This window comes from Pelmatolapia mariae, linkage group LG1 (assembly GCF_036321145.2).
Source record: "Pelmatolapia mariae isolate MD_Pm_ZW linkage group LG1, Pm_UMD_F_2, whole genome shotgun sequence".
Taxonomy (NCBI): Eukaryota; Metazoa; Chordata; class Actinopteri; order Cichliformes; family Cichlidae; genus Pelmatolapia; species Pelmatolapia mariae.
In genome coordinates, this window is record NC_086227.1 from 22,744,002 (window position 1) to 22,763,156 (window position 19,155).

Genomic DNA, 19,155 nt, shown 5'->3' on the forward strand with positions numbered 1-19,155 from the left:
GTCACTTACTTTCTTTCTACCCTCAGCGAATCCCAGCACCTGTAGCAGCACAGGGTCACAGAAATGGGCCCAGTATTTCAGTGGGAAAGTGGTGACGCTGCAGCCTGGCTCACCCTGCAATGACTTCAAGGGATACTGCGATGTGTTCAATAAGTGTCGGCTGGTGGATGCAGACGGGCCTCTTGCAAGGCTAAAGAAAGCCATCTTTAATCCTGATTTCTATAACAGTATTGCAGACTGGATAGTGGTGAGTGTCTCAGTGTGGGAGTGTATATAGTGACAAAGATTTGTTAACATGGTGACAAAAACACATAGCTAATATTTTTAGTGATTCTTGTCTGTGCTTAAATATTCTTTATTACATTCTGTGTCATTCAGGACTACTGGTGGGCAGTGCTGTTGATGGGTATTGCTCTCATTATGCTAATGGTTGGCTTCATCAAGGTCTGCAGTGTCCACACACCCAGTAGCAACCCCAAGCTTCCTCCACACAAGCATGTATCTGGTACGGTATCTAAACCAGGGCTCTGCAAAAAAAGGAAACTGTGATGACATCTGTGGCCTGTTGTGGGTTAAAGAAAAACTAATTTTGGAGCGAAGGAGAGAAGGGAAATTAGATAATAAAAACGTTTGTTAGATATTAAAAAAGTTTGTTTGTTATCCAAAATGAAAGTAAACAAACTCCATACTGGTTCTATGTGTAAGATTTAGTCAATTTCATCACATCAAGGATTCCAGCACATGTCCATGTTAGTGAGTAGATGGGCCATGACTTCCAGTTCATTCAAATCAGGGTTTTCTTTTCTTCTAACTATAGCCTATTTGTGACAAATTAATCTTCAGACTTCTAAAATCTCAAGTATTTCCTTTTTTAAAGAATCCTATTGCAAAGTACAGTTTAACTTGATTAGGTCATCCACCACAGAGGTTTTTCCCTCTTGTTGTAAAACCTTATAGCATAAAAAAATTACGCTAGTTTCTTTTCTTTGTAAGGATTTCTCTTTAATCTCAGAGGATGTATATTTTTTTTTCTCATACATTTTGTATTTTAACCATTGAGTTTTTTATTTAATAATTTTAAACAAAAAAAAGTATTTTTTTAAAACAAAAAATGTATTATATGCATCATTGAAAAAAAAAAACAATTTTTTTTTTCAATAATAATACATTTTGCAAGTATACTAACAGTACATCTGTATGTAACTGAGTTTATATTTACATGTTTTAGTAGGCCATGGCCATGAATGTCATGGTAATTTGAGACTTTTAACCCTGGAGAACCCATGGGGTCAAATTTGACCCCAAGGTTTCCCTAGAAAACCAATGGGGTCGGCTCTGACCCCATGGGTTCTCCAGGGTTAAGGAGTTTAGAAAAAAATCCAAAATAGATTCAGTCTCTGTAGGATCAAAAATATACACCCTCCACAACATTTAATTAAATGTCCCTTAGTCAAGTTGCAGCTTGACCAAACTTTGCCAAGAAGAATTATGCCAAAACCATCGGGTTGAGGTGCAATATCCCTTGCTAAGGGATATTCCCATGTATGGATCCCTGTATGGATTAGAGAAAATCCCAAACAAATTTAAACTTTTGCATCTAATTTTTGTATTTTAAATAATTAAAGTTGTATGATGCACAGTTATTCCACCCTGGAAAATGAACAGTTCAGAGAAATCAAATCCCTAAATTACCAGGACTTTCATGCCCATGATATGTGTGTGTGTGTATGGGTATTAACATCTTTGTGGGGACCAAAAATTGGAAGTTTTACTATACTTGCGGGGACCGACAACCCTTGTGGGGACCAAAATCCCGGTCCCCACGAGGCATGAAAGCATTTTTGAGACTCAAAATGTGGTTTTAGAGTCAGGGTTACAATTGGGTTATGGTTAGGTTTAGGGTAAGGGTCAGAGTTAGGCATTCATTTTTGATGGTTAGGGTAAGTGGCTAGGGAAAGCATTATGTCAATGAGATGTCCCCACAAGGATATAAATACGCACAAGTGTATGTATGTGTGTAAACTTCCACAACTGTGGATAACTGAATGCATATTTAGGTTAAAGAGAAGAGATGGCTGAATAGCAAGGTGCTAAGAAATATTTTGTAGTCCAACATGATTACCTTATCATGTAATAGTCACTTCTACTGTGGGCATTTCTAACAATATAAATGGTAGTAGCATTAATTTGCAGCATTCACTGTATTTCTTTAAGTTAATTGAGATGTCCATTTCCTGTAGACACCCTGAATACCCTGAGACGGCGGCCCCCAGCATCACAGGGCCAGCGTCAAGCTCAGGGCCAGCGCCCAGTTCGAGGCCAGCGTCAGCAGCATCAACAAAGAGAGCAGTATCAAATGGGACTGTTGAGACAATGAGGCAAAAGTCCGCTTGTTGCCTTGGTTCTTCTTCGTGCCTACAATCGGAGCACCTTACTCCAAAGAGTTACCTTTACCACTTATTGCAGAATTCTAAGAACTTGCAACTGAAACATTTTTACTGGACAAAACCTGATGTATTTTTGGGTCTAACAAACTCACTCACCTCTGCTCTAAGAGCAAGACTAGCAGTGGTTCACTTAGCTTTTATAGGAAATACATTTTTCCAAGGATGAACGGGGGAGAAATTCACTGATCTCCGTTATTTAGTCTTAATCTTGTTTCTTTTCTTTTTTTTTTAAACCTTTGAATTTTTTTTCTTTTTCTTTTTTGTGGAGGAGAGAGAAGCAAATTTATTAGTTTTTTCACGAATTTCTGCTGCCAATCAAAAACAGATCTGAGACTTTGTGTTTGAAAAGAACCTGTTTTTCTTTTGCCAATGTGACTTTTTTTTCCCAATACACATAATATTTTTTTTTTGTAAGGCATACTTCTGTTCCTTCTGTGTGCAAATATATAAATGTTGAGGTAGTTTTGTCTTTTGTTTCACATGAATTTATTTTTCTTTGAATGGAGATCGTTCACTGTTTTAATTCCTCTTCTCAGGATCAATAAAATGACAGAATACAAGTGTAAAAGACGACTGCTTACAGATGTCTGGGTAGAGTCCCTTCTGGCTCAGGCCTACAGGTCACGTAAGCTGCCATGCAAGGCAGAGGACAGGACTGGAAGAATGTATATAAATGAGCTCGATAAGACCAGTGAGTCATCTGGTGTTCTGAATCTGTGTATTTGTAGTTGTGATATGGTTTGCAGATGCGTTTACAACAAAATACTTGAGGTGGAATTGAATGATGAGAAAATAGCTTTTATTAAACTGATTGTATCACACTTGTATTCTGTAATAACTCTTTTTACCTAACTGGTTGCTTTGCCTCTGAACTGTGAAACAACCACTTTGTGCTACATGTAGGTCTTTACATTCAGAAAAGTGAAAGCAAAAACCAGAATGCGTTAAACCAAACAATACAAGTGTACAGAACTGATTAGAGGAGAGAGAAGTCCTGGTTTGACTGTCGTGTCTTTTAAGTCTTGTCATCTGTCCATCTTTTCACACATTAGCAGTTGTTAAAGACAAAGTAAAACCACTCAAATGCAGTCAGACCTTTATACCCAGATAAGGAACCTGTCCAGGTTTATATGTGGTTTGTTTTTTGTTTTTTCTTTGGTTTTTTGCTCTTAATGCTTTTTAATGCAGTTGAGATTGTTTCTATTGTGCATGGAGTTGGGAAATCTAGCGATTCTAATTGTATTATTGCTTTGTTGCTGCTGTTATCAGATCTTTATCGGAGTGAACAATCACAACGCATCAGCCATCCACTACTGTTCTGTCCTTTTTTCTACTGATTGGGGATTTTGTTAACCTTTGTTACTCCCTTTGGTTTTGTGTGATTACATTAAATATGTGCCTACTCGGAGCAGTGTGACTGAAGTTGATGTACAAGTGTCAGCAATCGTTACTGAAGACTGAAACGATGTCTGTATGATGCAACTTAGAGCATAGCCTTGCCTGATTGTAGACACTTTATCAGCCAGCACGTGAAGAATCCAATTTTGCACACAGATAAAAACCTTTTTCGGCTTAACTTGAGCAGTATTCAGTAAGTGTAATTTTAGGTTCTCTTCAGATAAATGGATACAAATGCAGAACACACAAACATGATTTGTAGACTACATAACATATGTTTAGTAGAATAAAAGAGATGCTCTCTCAAATGAGCTCTGTTGAGCGCAGCTGCAATTTAGCATTGTTTTATGTGCAAGGTGCCAGGATGTCTTACAGACAAGATTCTATGCAGAGCTTCACAGAGTTTTAACATTTGGCCTTCTCAGTGAGAAATGCTTCCAGTGTGTCCTCCTGAGAGGGTACACGGAAAACCCGTTTTGATAAGAATTGTCCGTGTGCTGCATGCGTGTGCTTATGAACAGGCAGAAATGCAATTCTTTTGCTCCCTTTTCTTATGTTCTTTGTCTTTGTGGTGCTACTAGTTATGCTTTTTGTTGGTTATGAGATTTTCTGTGGCTTTTTTAAAAAAAAGCTTTTGTCTGTGTGAAAGAGAGAGACGCTTTGCTGAAACATTCGTATCTTTTAAAAAAATATATATATGTATGATGTGGATACTTGGTGTCGAGGGTTAGTACTCTGGGATTTTGTTTGTTGATGTTGATAAACTCTGCACTGAAATGTAAGTGATGTAAACAGAATCCATAATGTTATAGATTCATTACTACTGTCTGATTTAATGCATTGTCTTTTATACTGTGCCTTCAAATAGTGTGGTTTTTTCCCCCCCTTTTGTTCTGATTCTCATCCTGCTTAATTTGAATATTTGACTACATTTGCAAAGGTGGAAAGTATAATTTCTTTTAAATTACTTGAACTGCATTAATAAAATTGAATTTACCATATTGTTTTCCCTCTTTGTCCAGTGTTAAAAGGTAGCGCCGTGGATTTCTGATACTTTAAAAAAGAAACGTTTTACAATTTAATTCAATGTTATTATGTTATTCAACCCACAAATGGTTCAAAGTGATGATTGGTAAAAGGGTTCAAGTGTTGCACCTGATTTAGAAGAACAAGATTCAACTGCTTTCGAGTTTTCAGCTGTAACAGCCTGCCCTCTGCAGTCATCACCTGGTAATCACTTGCCTTTCTTAACCCTACAGTGTATCATATCTGATACATGAGATTTTAAGACTGATTTTTTTTTTTTCAAGCAATTATGATACAAATCAAAATAATAGATGCAAAATAGGTGTCAATAGAGCGTTTAATAATGATCAATTTTGAGTTAGAATTTAGTTAGATTAGTTCCCGTTTCAGGCTTTAAAGGGTTTAGTGCTTTAACTTACAGTTGAACCTGTCAGTTGTGTTTTCATTCGACCAAAATATCTGCACATTTTTGACCTGGAAAAATGTGTTAGTCCATAGATGGATACGAATGGACCTTTGTGCATGTGTAGTAAAGTAAACCCGCCTAATGACATGATAGAAAAGAACAGAGTATATTTATTCAGCACTTCTTTCCAGCAATTATGGTTTTCTGAGTTACTCCCTGAATGTACACAACTTCACTTCAAGGAGGGAGAATTTTATCGCGTTAGTTGTTGTTTTCATGGGCCATTCATCTGATATCTTCAGTTAGATCTTCAGAGAGTGACCCACACAAGTCTATAAGTTGTCCTTTCTTCTGGGCCTTTTTGGTCTCTCTTCCTTACAGCGTACAAACACCATGTCTTCTGACGCTTCCATTTGTCCCTCATTTGTCATGGAACAGAAAGATGTCCTGGAAAACAGACGGTGTCGTTAACACGGTGCGATTGAACAGAAAGAGTGAGTGCAGGAGTAAAGATTAACCAGTCTGTGTATGGGAAACAACCCACTAGATGGCATCAGCAGTCTGTAATGGTCTCAAGTGTTTTCTTTATACTATTGTAGCATCTTTACCTTACAATATGAAGCACCTTGAGCCAACTGTTGTTGTGATTTGGTGCCATTTCATTAAAACTGAACTGAATTAATATAATTCAGTATCAGTAATATTACTCGTCTTAGCACTACTGTACAACTTGAGACAACTGTACTTGACTTTCTTTCCTGTTTATCCCATTTTCGGCTCTATTATATATCACAGTGTGATTTTTATTTTATATTTGGAAATATCATATATGCTCATATATATGTGCTTTGAATGTGATGCGAAAAACTGCAGGGTCAACAGAGGTCATCTGTGATGCCACCAACGCAAGTTAAAACTTTACAATGCAAAGAGAAAAAAAACATAAACACCATTCAAAACACGGCAGCTTTCTTTGGGTCAAAGCTCATTTGAATGTGTACAGAGAGGGAATGTGAACATATTTTGGAAATCATGGACACTGTGTCCTCCGATAGATGCAACAGTAAAAGTACTGGTACTTACATTGCACTCTCTTAATCTATTTGAGCACTCAAAGTACTTTCTAGCCACAAGCCTTAATCACCATTTTCTATGCCTAATTGCTTTTAAAGTGATTTAACCTAACACATAGATGCAGCAGGGGCAGCTCAGGGCTCAGTATCTTGCCCAGGGAAACACTGACACGCAGACTAAAACCACTGACCTTCCAATTAGTAGACAACCTGCTCTACCTCCTGAGCCACAGCTGTAACGTGCTAATCCGTGAAGGCCCCATTAATGCTGAATGACACATATATTCAGATAGAGCCATTCAGACGTCTCTTTCAGAGAAGGGCTTTTTGCATGCAGCAAAGATAATGCTAAACCACTTTTTGACACATATTGTTGGCTGCTGTAGGCTAAACTAGCCTGTCATGTCTGTCTGCAGTTAGACCTGCAACCTACAGGAAATATGTGATCTATCACGAAACAAAAAAATAATACAAAGAAAACAAACAAGCTGAAAAATATCAATCACTAAAAAACATTTCACCTTTAAAAGTTCAGTTAATGCTCTTCTTAGTTTTTGTCACGGCTTTTGTTGAAATGGGTTTGGACTGGATCATTGAAGCATTTGTATATGTATATATATATATATATATATATATATATATATATATATATATATAAAAATAAATAAAATCAATTTAAAATTACGTAGTTTAAAAAAAATAGAAAAGGCTTCAGCAGTGTTGGAATCATGTGTGGAATAAAGCCCGGTATGATGATGAAAAGCTGTATAATTATTTGTGCCCTCCATCATTTAAGCCCTTAATGTAGAGGTTGTCAAACATGAGGCTGGGGGGGACTGGCACAGCTAAGACTCCAATCCAGCCTGCTGGATTTCTTTAGAAAATATGAAGGAGGGCATAAACGTTTTGATTTAATTATATATTTATAAGTTTTACAGTTTGTTGATAATAACCTCCCCCATTCATTCTACACCAAAGTAGTTAAGTAATAGATAAACAATTAAAGACAGAACAATTCCTGTTTTTTTGCTGTCTGCTAAAGAAACTTTGGTTAAAACAAGAAAATTTACAGCAATCAAGAAAAACTTTTGGTTTTATAAATGTGGGACAGTAGAAAAACTGACAAGTGCTGTTGAAACTGCACTTTATCTTTGCGTCCACCACTGCTAGCTCGTAAGAAACACGTGTACCTCTTCTGTGTTTCACCCGCTTTGACGCTGACTTTGCCCACATTCAGGAGTCTTTTTCTTTCCCAAGTTCTCCAAGGAATGATGGTCTGCACCTTGTCCCACATATTTTCCCACAGAGGAGATGCCTCCCAGCGCATACTGAGCAACATCAATTCCCCCAAGTCTCTGTCCAGGGTGATCAGGAAGGTGAAGGTTTTGTTACCTGAAATCTTTTCATTGCTGGTGGAGATTTTTAAAACAGAAATCGAGAGAGACAAAGTTAGACGAGAGTTAATCACCCTGCAAAAGGCTGTTGTGGCGGCTCAGACTAGAGCAGGACAGCAGATGAGATTTCCCCTGCTAGCACTGTTTAGCCTGAGACGCTTTGATACACAGAATGAGAAGGATAACACAGTTGTCAGGGAATATTGTCTTGTTTAAATTATTCATCCCATCATCGCCATTTATAGTTCTCTTTCATGCAAAGGCTTCAGTTGTTTCCATGTGTGTCAGCTGCTCTCCTTAACTTGCTTTGTAGAGCTGAGAGCCCAGCTGCATATTGCATGTGTCAAAGAGTGCTCATATGTGTTCTGATTTAAGCCCGATGGGGGGTGGATGGTGGTGGTGGTACAGTACTCACAAGGTGATGTCCACAGCTCCACTCTCTTCTTTGGTTCCTGTGAGGGAGATCGTAAGAGAGGGCTCAACCTTCTCTGTCTGATTGACGAACTGGATCCTGAACTGGTAATGATAGACTGAAGGGTGGAAGCCAGAAATAGAAGAAGAAGAGGACACCGTTACAGAGAAACCCCCGACACAGTTTTCAGTTTTTCTTGTTAGCTTTATATTTTATCAGTCTAACATATAGGATAATAAAACATTGAAACAGGAACAGATTTTGTGTAGATAATGGCTGATTTTGTATTTCTACCAGTCAAATAGAGGACTGGATTCATTTACTGGTGGATCTGGATTGTCTAAACAGATTTAGATGTAAGTTTTTATGCTATAGTGTGAAAAATTGGCAAAAACTGCTCTGTAATTTCTTGATTTAGACAAAGAAAAAATGTTTTATGAGGCCAAAGTGGCCCTGATCTTTCACTTTTAACTACTAAAATCTAATTTGTTTATCCTAGGCTTATGGAGCTAATGGAGTTCAATCAAGGCAGAAAACCGGGAAAATGAGGCCATCAAAGTGCAAAGTTTCAAAATCCTACACATAGCTACAATAAAGCATAACACCATCTCTGATATTTATGTTTTCATGTCTGCCAGTTCCACTAAAAGACCAAAACATTGTGGTTTCCAGCCCAGTTGATGGCACCAATGTAAAAGCCACCCTTTCCTACTAAAGATCTAAATTACAAATAAAATTACTGTGGTTTGTAATTTTGAAAAAAAGCTAAAATATTTACCGTATATAGGATGGATTCAAACTACATTTCAGTGTCTGTGTTTATGAAAATAGCACAAAATTTCACCTGTTCCCTGACATTTTAATGGATTCTCAAAAAAAAAAATGAAGCTGTAAAAAGTCTTGGTCTTGTCGTAGGTTTATTTGAATAACAAATAACGACTAGAAATCTTCTTGGGATGAGATCTTGCCGTCAAACAGATTTATTTTGCCTTAATAACACACGCAAAAGCTATTTATATATATTAAGTCTGTCAGTGTCTGTAATGAGAGTATTTAATGGGACATATAAGTGTATCCTGTTGGCCAATTATGACTTTTACCCGGCTGTTAGGTCAAAATGACAAACCATACGTTTGTAAGGCATCCGAGACCGTGTTTTCAGGTAGAGCCTCTTGCTGGTGCCCGTGCGGACTTTCTTGATATCATAGCCGAGTGTGTTGCAGCGATTCTTCCGGCAGTCCAGACAGACGCCCTTGTCAAAGGCGCTGTTGTCGCTGCACCTGTAGGCCATGCTCTGCTTGTCTTTATTGAGCAGAGAGTCGATGAAGAGATGGACGGAGCGCTCATGGGCACATTTCACTGTTTGCTCAAAGCCTAAGAGAAGAAATAAAAATGTGGTGAAAATTTTAAACCTGCTTCTTCAAAACAACTTTGATCTGACTTTCAACGAATTGTGGAACAGCTAAATCACGAAGCCTGACCATTATTTGTGGATCGAGTTCATTATCACCAAATCGTGGCATCTATCAGCTTTTGCTTCTGTCACATCTCCTATAAGTGACTCATTATGTCTGACACGGCTCTGCTCTGAAGGCCGTTTCTCTGAGCAGCAGCTTGTAGCCTGGAGGCAGCTCAGCTCAGACGGATGGACAGAGAAAAAGCACGGCACATGTTGCTAATTAACTCCTGAGGATGACAGATGCTTTAATGTGGTTCTCGCTGTCATATTGTGAAGATGTGTTTAGGATTGAGAGGCAGCATAAATCCCACAGCCACTTCTGTTAGACTGCATGAAATTAAATACATCTGCCTAAACACAGAAGAAGAAACTGTCAACAAGCAGAAGAGGAATCGGCATCCTAGACGTGGCTTCTAAACCAGTGTTCTGAGGTGGCAAGGCCAATTAAGAAGAAAAATGTTATGATAGAGCGTGCAAAGAAGGAAACCAGAAAGCCTTTAAGCAGAAGAACATACTGCTCTGATTGGAGTTTGGATTTAAACCAGAAGAACCAGAAACCTGAATGCCTTTTCAGGCAGGGGATGAATGCCTACTTTATATGGACTCATCAATGCAGACATTAAATAAATAAACAAATATAATAGCTTTTGTATTCCTGATAAATATGCATAAATATGGTCTAAATTTGTAAAAGACTGTTTGTTCAGAAAAATGTTTATAATATTTAAGTTTCAATACAATGTTTAAAGTGGCCACTTCATTAGATACATCTGGCTAGGGTTGGGTGCCCTATTCAGAGCTGCTTTAATTCTTTGTAGCACAGATTCAACAAGGTGCTGGAAACATTCCTCAGGGATTTCGGTTCATGCTGACATGATATCATCGCACAGTTGCTGGGTGCACTGTGATCATAAAGGGATGGACAATACTCAGGTAGGCTGACCCTTAGTTGGTACTAAGAGAGGCAAGAAAATATCCCCCACATGATTACATCACCAAAAGCAGCAGTTTGAACCGTGAATTCAAGGCAGGATCGATCCATGCTGTTTATCATCTGAATGTCAGAGCAGATATTGAGACTCATCAGACCAGGCAGCTTGTTGCCAGTCTTCAGTGGCAAACAGACAGCAGGATGTTCTGTTGTTCTATCCCACACTTACAGACCATGTAAAACACTGCAGCTTCTAAGAGGCATCACAGAGCTGCTGATTTCATGCTGCCCAGAAATACTATACTATACTGACTCTGTCAGTGCGCCCCAGGGTGGCTGTGGCTACATGTAGCTTGCCATCACTAGTGTGTGAATGTGTGTGTGAATGGGTGGATGACTGAACGTGTAAAGCGCTTTGGGATCCTTAGGGACTAGTAAAGCGCTATACAAATACAGGCCATTTACCATTTATAAAAAAAATCATGGTTATTTCTGGTGGTCGCAATTTTTAATGTGCTGTTACAGATTTATCTTACCGAGGATCCCATACTGGGATATGTGCTCGTAAATGTTTTGCAGGTCACACCCTGGTTGGAAATCTCCTCCATTCGGGTAAAAGTCATAATGGGCCACAGCTTGCTTAATTCCCACACTGAGGCCCATACGCTCGTGGGTGAAAGTGTGGATGGCATCCACAAATTCAGCATCATCAGGAGACAGTCTGTCCGTGGGAGACATGCCTTCAAACAGCGGACCAGCTGGATCAAGCCCTGAACAGACATGATATACACAAGCGTTGGGTGGTTTTAGAATATTAAATGAATAAATTGCTATTTATTAAATTAAGCTATGAAAGGACTAGAAACCTCACCAGTAATTCTTCCAATCTTCTCCGGACCTGTCAGAAAGCTCCCAGCAAATCCAGAGATGTGAGCGCCGAGGCTGTAGCCAATCAAATGAGCATTTCTAAGTGGGTACTTGTAGTGCTCCTGTAGGCGATTAAAGACATGCATGATTGCTGAAACGTATAGATGCGACTATGGTATGAAAATGTATCACCTTTCAGTCCACTGACATCATAAAGATCAGTGGAGGAGTTTATTCTCACCTGAAGTGCCTGCAGTAGGTGAGCTATGTCTTTTCCAACAGTGCGGGTTTTCTGTACTGCGATTGGATAGTGCTGCTGAGCCAGCGACAGCCAGTCTGTAAGCACCACATTTGCATCTATCAGGTTTGTCCTCACAGCCGTGGCTAACCTCATCACCCAGCTCTCCATCATGCCATCCACCTTCACAACAGCAAAACTAAGCATTAAAAAAACAGCGTCTTACTTTTAAAGTGTTAATATGTGCTGTGCACAGTACAATCCTGTGCATAGTAACAGTTCAGTTCGGCAAAAATGAGAGAAACTGCAGTGACTCTGCTACTTAACTAAAGAATTTTTCCTCATGAACCGTTACACACTGTTGGTTTTTCACTTTTTCCCACCCATCATATATTGGCATGGTCTTTGTGTTTATGGAGGGTTTTTTCTTTCTTATTTTTCTTTTTGAATTCTTAGTATATGGGATTGGGGTTTTTGTTTGGTTCTCATTTGCTGAGCTAGTGTTTGTTGGCTTTTTTGAGTCTTAATTCTCATGGTATTTTTGAATTCTGGTTCTTATTTTTAAGCACTTGTCACAAGTTTCTTATTTAGTGATTTGTAGTTCTTGTGAAATTAGTGAGTTCTGTTTTGTGTTTTGCTTGTTTGTTATTCTTCACCAGTATTCCCCAGTCTGTGTCCCCTCTGTCTCGTTCATGTCCTCATGTCTTCACATGTGTCACCCTTCACTGTCTCTTATGCTTCTCCAGTTCCAGCTGCCTTTAGTCTGAAGCTTAATTTTTCTTTGTTTTTCCTGTGTCTTCAAAATGTTGCCCCATTGAATGAGTTCATTCATGTTCCGTATTTATCTTTCATGTTTCACTGTCTCCTTGTTTCAGTAAAGGTGATTGTTGTTCATTTTCTGTTTCTGTTTTCATTTGCATATCACTTATGATTCAGTGTTTTTTTGTCATCACCTGTGTTGATTACGTTCACCTGTGTCTTGTTCCCCATGCGTCTCTAATCTCCAGCTAATCCTCAGTGTCTATACTCTCCTGTCCTCCCTTTGTCAAACTGATTGTCTGACATCTGGGACCCTATACCATGACTGTGAAACATATACTATATGGTTTCACTCCAAATAAAATCAGGCTACCTCATACGGGGAGGCATAACAAACTACAGGGCGACTAAGAGAGTGCAACCTCAGCCAAGGCCTGCTTCCTGTTTTGCAATTTAGGAATAGGTGACATGGATGTGCACCAGAATGAAACAGCTTCCTTTTATCTGCCCATCCTCCACCTCTCCTGCAGCATTCGTGAACTTCAGCTTGGTGTTGAAATCTCACTGACAGATAAATATGATACAGATTGTTTTTACCTTGTGAATGGGAATTACCGCAAGGAGGTTTGATGTATTTTGGCAGGTGTTCTTAAGTCTGTTTGTGGACAAATATTTTCACTGTGATAGAGACAGCTTTATAGTTGTGTAACTGAGATCAAAATCTTCCATACTCCAAAGAGAAAAGGGCACTCAAAGTTCAGTGGGGTCAAGAGAGTCATGGCACTTGCACCCCACCCCTTTTTAATATATGTTTCTCTGTGTTAGCCCTGCAAGAGGCTGGTGACCTATCAAGATATGCCCCTCCTCTCGCCTTTTGACCACTGGGATAGCCCCCCCAACAACCCTGAACTGGATAAGCAAAAAAAAGGTTGAATGATGGATAATGTACGTATAAATCTCTACCTAAACTTAAGTAATCTTGAGTTGTGACGGGTGTGGTCTGGGAACTAACTGCTATCGTGGCTGACATGATCCGATCCAAAATTTAATTACATTTCAGTACAGATCCACATGTCTACCTCATGGTGTGTTTTTTCAGCATGTTTCAGCCTTTTGAAGACGTTTCCCTCCCTGTAGTCAACTTCCATGTTTAGTATCCAGTGGCTTAAGTCAGCGAAGCGTAAAGAGAGAAAAGGGAGTTGACCTTACCGACCACCCATGAGTGATGATGATGAGGGGATTACTGCTGTTGAAGCCACAGGAGGTGAGAGTGTGCAGCTGCAGAGGGTCCAGCGTGCAGGTGTCCTCACCTCCTAAAAACAGCCTAAAGATTGAACTGCTGACATATGGCTCTTTCTCCCTCAGGACACCCCTCTGCTCTGTTTCCACTGCACCTCAGAAATCAAATAACGGATGGATTGTTTGTTAGAAACGAGTACTTTACAGAACACAATGGTTATGCTTACAGAATAATTACAAATGATGAATGGAAATTTGTCAATTTGAGAACACAGAGTGTGTTTTGATGCATTAATGCAAGTATTTGAGTGAGTAAACGTGGAGAAATCAGGACAGTCAGTTCCTGCTGAGGCTCCATTGGACTGTAGACTGACTAACGCCCAATCAGAAGCCCTTTGCTGTGAGTCCAGGTCATACAGACCTCGCTGGCATCTGCTCACAGACATCACTTCACAACAAGTCTCATCGGATGAATCTCTGCCAGACTCTTCTATCATTTGTTACGTAAACTCCTCCTCCCTCAACATGTTTAAAACCACAGCCAATTATGCCAAAAACCAAGGCGCCTGTAAACACCCAGCGATGCAACTGCCTTCATACAAGTTCTGGTTCCTGATGTGAAGCCCAAATCGTCTTACCAAGAAAAGTAAAAGAACATCCAGCCATCATTTATCATCATTTGCTTTGGTGTGTCTCTTCAGTGACTGTTTATCGACACGATCAGTTAAAACTGTCTGACTCATTAGTAACAGAACACAAACACACCCTAACCCAGAAATTTGTACAAGAACTGTGTTTACTTTGCAAATCAGTCATGGTATCTATCACAGCGCATAATTTAAAAAAACATATTTCTAAATGGGGCGTGAAGTCTGTCATAAGCCCACATTTAAAGACCCAGTAAAAACACCAGCACTAAAGACTGAGATGGAGAAAATAATGGCAAACCTAAAGGAATATGTTTTATTCAGTTTTATTTATGTAGCACCAAATCACAACAACAGTTACCTCAAGTAGCTTTGTATTGTGAGGTGAACACCCTACAATAATACAAGGAAATCTGATATGAGTTAAAATCTCCAGTTTTGCGCACGTTTTAATGATTTCGTTGTAGGACTTTTTAAAAAAAATAATAACAATCATCAATAAGGTGTGAACGCATCCTTTATGAGCTTTTAAATAGTTGAGATTTTGTAGAAAAAAGGCTGGGTTTTAAGATGCTAAATATTTTATTTTATTTAAAAAAGTATTTAAAAGTTCAAAACAACAAGTTCAACTTAACAAGATCTGACAGCTGTTTCAGTTTTTAAGTCTCTATCTGGATGAACGCCATTCACCTAGATATCCACATGGTGGAGAAAAGGCTAACAGCTTTGTCCAAAATCTCCCATAGATGTTAAGAAAACATGATTCACATTTTTATATTCATCAAACCATTTGGTGACCTGTTTTTCCCCCAGACACCGGGGGCTCTGGCAATCTTGAAAGGACCGATTACATGAAAACAAAAATGTTTTATCACAGGATAAAGGTGAAAGCTCAGAACAGCTTTATACCGATTTGAAGTGACTCTTCACTGTAAGGGAACAAGGGAAACGCACACACACGCACACACACACACCGTTTGTGTTTCTCTGCTTATTTGTTGCTCATCTGTGGAATCTTAATGTATTTTTTAAATGTAATTGTTCATATGAATTAGTAAAAATAAACATACAGCCTGAAGCAGCTGGACTGAAACTTGGTTAAAATTTCACTTTACAAGACATGAATTTACTTTCAGCTGCTTCCTGATGTACACGGGGTAGCCATGACAGGTAGCTCCACATGTTTAATTTATCTGTGTTTCTATGTTGGCCCCCTCTGTGATCCATTTGTGTCTCCTCCTGGGACCAAATCGGGGAGCTTTTGCTTTTTAGGCAAATTCTACTCTGTGGAACCACATCTTTATAACTATCTACTGTGAGCAGTGTTGGGTAAGTTACTTTAAATTAGTAACTTAGTTACATTACTAGTTACTTCTCTAAAAAAGTAACTCAGTTACTTCAAGTTACTCGTTACTTTCAAAGTAACTAGTTACTAGGGAAAGTAACTTCGGTTTTACTCAGAATTCTCTTGTTAATGTGTTGCTTCCGTAACTGGATACCCAGCAAGATTGCCAGTCTTCTAGCTTGCTTACTTGCCACAAGTGCACTGTGTCACCTACCAATAGAAAGGAAAAAATAATGTGCACATTTCCACGAGAGAAATCCCACGCCTGGACCGTCGTTGACCGCCGCATGATTCTAGCCTGCTTTTTACATCCAACACAAAAACTGCAGTCGTGGTGCTTTTGATTGTACTCAGAACTTGGAAATTCTGCCTTCTGAATAGGAAGATGTAGGTAACACCAGACTGCAGATGAGCTGCATACAGAGCTGGACTGGGACAAAAAAATCGTCCCGGGCATTTTGACTAGAGACCGGCCCACCATTATAGGAAAAATCATAAAGCCTTTGAATGAAAATAAACACTGTTGTGACAGTGATGTACACTGTTCTGATGGTATATATGTATCAGTCTATCAATCGTTTGTTGTAAGACTCAGATAATTATTTTTTTAAAAGCTAGACATTTTAAATGAGAATAATAAAGAAAAGTATTTCTTTGTGCCCCCCCTTTCCCTGTTAATGCCCTACCTGGCCCCCTGGCAAAACTTTGCTAGACCCGCCCCTGCACAGTTACCAGCTGTCAGAAAAGGATCCTGGTGTTATTTGTCTCTCAGAAACAGTTCATAACTTCCCTTCAACTCATTCATGTCACCTAAAAGGTAAACACTGCGGTCAAGTGACCGCAGTAAGGTAAACCTGTTTCTACATCACCTGTTCAGCTCTGATGATTCAGTAAGGACATCTCCTGGTTTCATCTTCATGCTTCCCTCTCACCAGATAACCAAACTGATATCATGACCAGCAGCTTTACAGCTGTGGCTCCAGCAAACATCAGCTGATACTAGAAATTAATATTAAATAAATTCTAACAACAGCTGATCAAGCTTAAACGTGCTGCTGTTCTTTAGCGCGACATCCGCTGGTTTCCTCTTTCTGGCGCAAAGTGGGCGATAAATAAACGAGAGAGAAAAGCCGATCAGCTGATCATTGATCAGTTTCGTGATTGAAGTAGAAACGGGAGAGAATGAGAGAAGAAGAGGCAGCTGTGCAGCTCCAGCTTTGTGTCTTTTTCATTGTAGCTGAAGTCCGGGACAAACTGTGTTCCTTTTCACCTCAGTACGAAACGCGTAATATTTTCTCTGAATACAAGACGATTCTGTTTTTTAGGGGACGGTTGGCAACTCTAATAATTAACCGTATGAACAAAATAAAGTTCAACATCAGTAACATAGCACCCACCCAGCTGTATAGAAACTCCGTCATGCTAGCTAGCACGCAGTACGAAAATGTCAGCATACCGAAAATAAACTGCACATAAACTTGGTTTATATCTGACTCCGATAGACTGCAGGTCATAACTTCTTACCTGAAGTTCAGTTCACCTGACACGCGGACCGGCGGCCGCTTCGGGTCTCTCCTCTTGCCTCCCTTTTCCTTCATCCACCTGCTGGCTTCCACCACTTGCTAATGTTATTGAATCTGTGGAAGCTCCGCGATATCCACCACACGAAGTAACGAGTAACGAGCCTATCTAAATCCCAGTAACGAGTAACGCGTTCCTGGTTTTGGCATAATAACTAGTTACCGTGCTCGTTACCACAATAATAACGTAGTTACTGTAACGCGTTACTTAATAACGCGTTAGTCCCAACACTGACTGTGAGGCTAAATAAACCGTAAAGATTGTTTTAAAGATTGTCTTTAGAAAGAGATACTTTGGGAAATAATGTGTATACTTCTGCAGAGTACAGATTGGCTAATTTCGGTGTGAGTCTCATTGCAAACACTTTACTCAGCATGAATTCACAGCATGAACTATAGTTAAATTTAGTGCTTGTTAAAGTTTTTGATAGCATCAATCAATCTGTGCATAAATCACAGAAGCGAAGGCAAAGCATGATATTTCACTTACCTGCTCTGGTTCCTTTGATTTTCTTTCCCTCACTGAGGTGGTAGATTAAAAGTAAACACCACAAGACTTTGACCACAAACATGCCGTCAGCTTGGTAGGTCCTTTTGGCCACGCTTAGAAAATCTTCAGCACGTGCTGTGGATTTTAAAGGTGAGAGCCTTTTGTCTGCAGATGTAGGAGCTGTTTTTAAGGAAGCCTCATTTCTGTCCTGAGGATTGAAATCAGATTATTTTACCGTACTCTAAAGAGAAAGAGAGGGGACACCAGGAGCAATGGTTCGTGGATAAGGGGGATTTATTCTTATCCTGATTGGCTGGGGGCTGGATCGTGTACATTGAGCACATTGTGAAACAGCAGAGGTATGATAGGCAGGGGATGTGGTACGATGTGCTGGAAGTGACTAATAGGTAGAAGTGACCTTGGATCCTCCATCGAGACCTTTTCCAGGTACCAGGGTAGAGGTACAGAATATGTACTTTTTATGTAGCTTTTATAGAACTATGTGTTATTGGCTAAAGACATGACATGGATTAGATGTGGACTATTACCGCATTGCTTAAACCTATGTTTAAACAGTTGACGAAGAGCACTCTGTGTAACCAGGGCACACAGTGGATCAATACTGCACACAAAATTTTCTTAACGTCACACAGAGTGGGTAAAAAAACCCCAGGCACTTGTTTTCATTTAGTAAGATTGGGTATTAACAAAATAGTATAGTGTCTGAATCATATTTTCTTCAGTTTTAATCTACTGTTTTTGTTTTCTTCCTTTTAATGCGTACACAGTTTTCACTTCTGATTTCTGTTTATAATCTCTGCGTTATAAAGAAGTGTATTTGTATTTTGTTTGTCTTTTGTATTAAAAACTCTATGTAATATCTCTTTCAAAATAAATTTTAACATTTGCTTGATTCAGTACTTTTATATTAACAATGAATCATATTATTGTGTGTGCAGTCGTAGTGGTATCAGGCTTATATTTTGGTGTCTTTGTATCTGTTGTCTTTCTGTCTGATATTAGTAAAAAAAAAAAGTTTAGTTTTGGGTTTGCTCATTGCTTTGAGGAAAAATAGGCAAATAAATAAATGTAGTTTTATTTATATGGCACAAATCAGAACAACAGTAGCCTCAATGCATATTATAGTGTAAGGTAAGGTGTTTGGTATATTAACCTTACTATTAAACACTCTCTATACCTGTTCTGAACAGCAGCTATATTTAAAGCTGAGGTTTGTTTAATATATGATGTCGCCTGACACACTTTCAGACAGCAAACTTGATGACCCTGCTCTTTGCCAGGGATTGTGTACATCCATGCCTTCTTCACGTGTGTGCACACAGTTTTAGCAGGCAAGGACTGCCTTTGTGACGGTACTTTACATATTTACATCCAGATGAGGGAAACATGGTGACAGCATAAAGACTGATGGGGAATCAAACCT

At 39.1% G+C, this 19,155-nt stretch overlaps 2 protein-coding genes across 3 annotated transcripts in view; one reads left to right on the forward strand and one right to left on the reverse strand.

Annotated features, from left to right (window-relative positions):
- Positions 1-4,844, forward strand: part of adam10a (ADAM metallopeptidase domain 10a) — a 30,846-nt gene extending 26,002 nt beyond the window's left edge. The window contains exons 14-16 of the mRNA XM_063475904.1: positions 27-247; positions 379-505; positions 2,241-4,844. Of these exons, the coding sequence (XP_063331974.1) occupies positions 27-247; positions 379-505; positions 2,241-2,377 (485 nt within the window). The 3' untranslated portion in view covers positions 2,378-4,844. The remainder of the gene's footprint in view (positions 1-26; positions 248-378; positions 506-2,240) is intronic.
- A 765-nt stretch (positions 4,845-5,609) lies between these two features.
- Positions 5,610-17,793, reverse strand: lipca (lipase, hepatic a). Of its 2 annotated transcripts, none has more exons than XM_063497699.1 (9): positions 17,712-17,793; positions 13,620-13,798; positions 11,655-11,834; positions 11,418-11,535; positions 11,083-11,316; positions 9,288-9,530; positions 8,160-8,274; positions 7,541-7,759; positions 5,610-5,724 (listed from the first exon to the last, which is right to left on the reverse strand). In XM_063497699.1, exons 1-9 carry the CDS (start codon positions 17,791-17,793, stop codon positions 5,610-5,612), a joined length of 1,485 nt encoding a protein of 494 aa, XP_063353769.1. The 2 variants fall into 2 exon arrangements, with proteins under 2 accessions (XP_063353769.1, XP_063353721.1); XM_063497651.1 differs by having other exon boundaries at positions 13,620-13,804.
- Between the last annotated feature and the right edge of the window lie 1,362 nt (positions 17,794-19,155).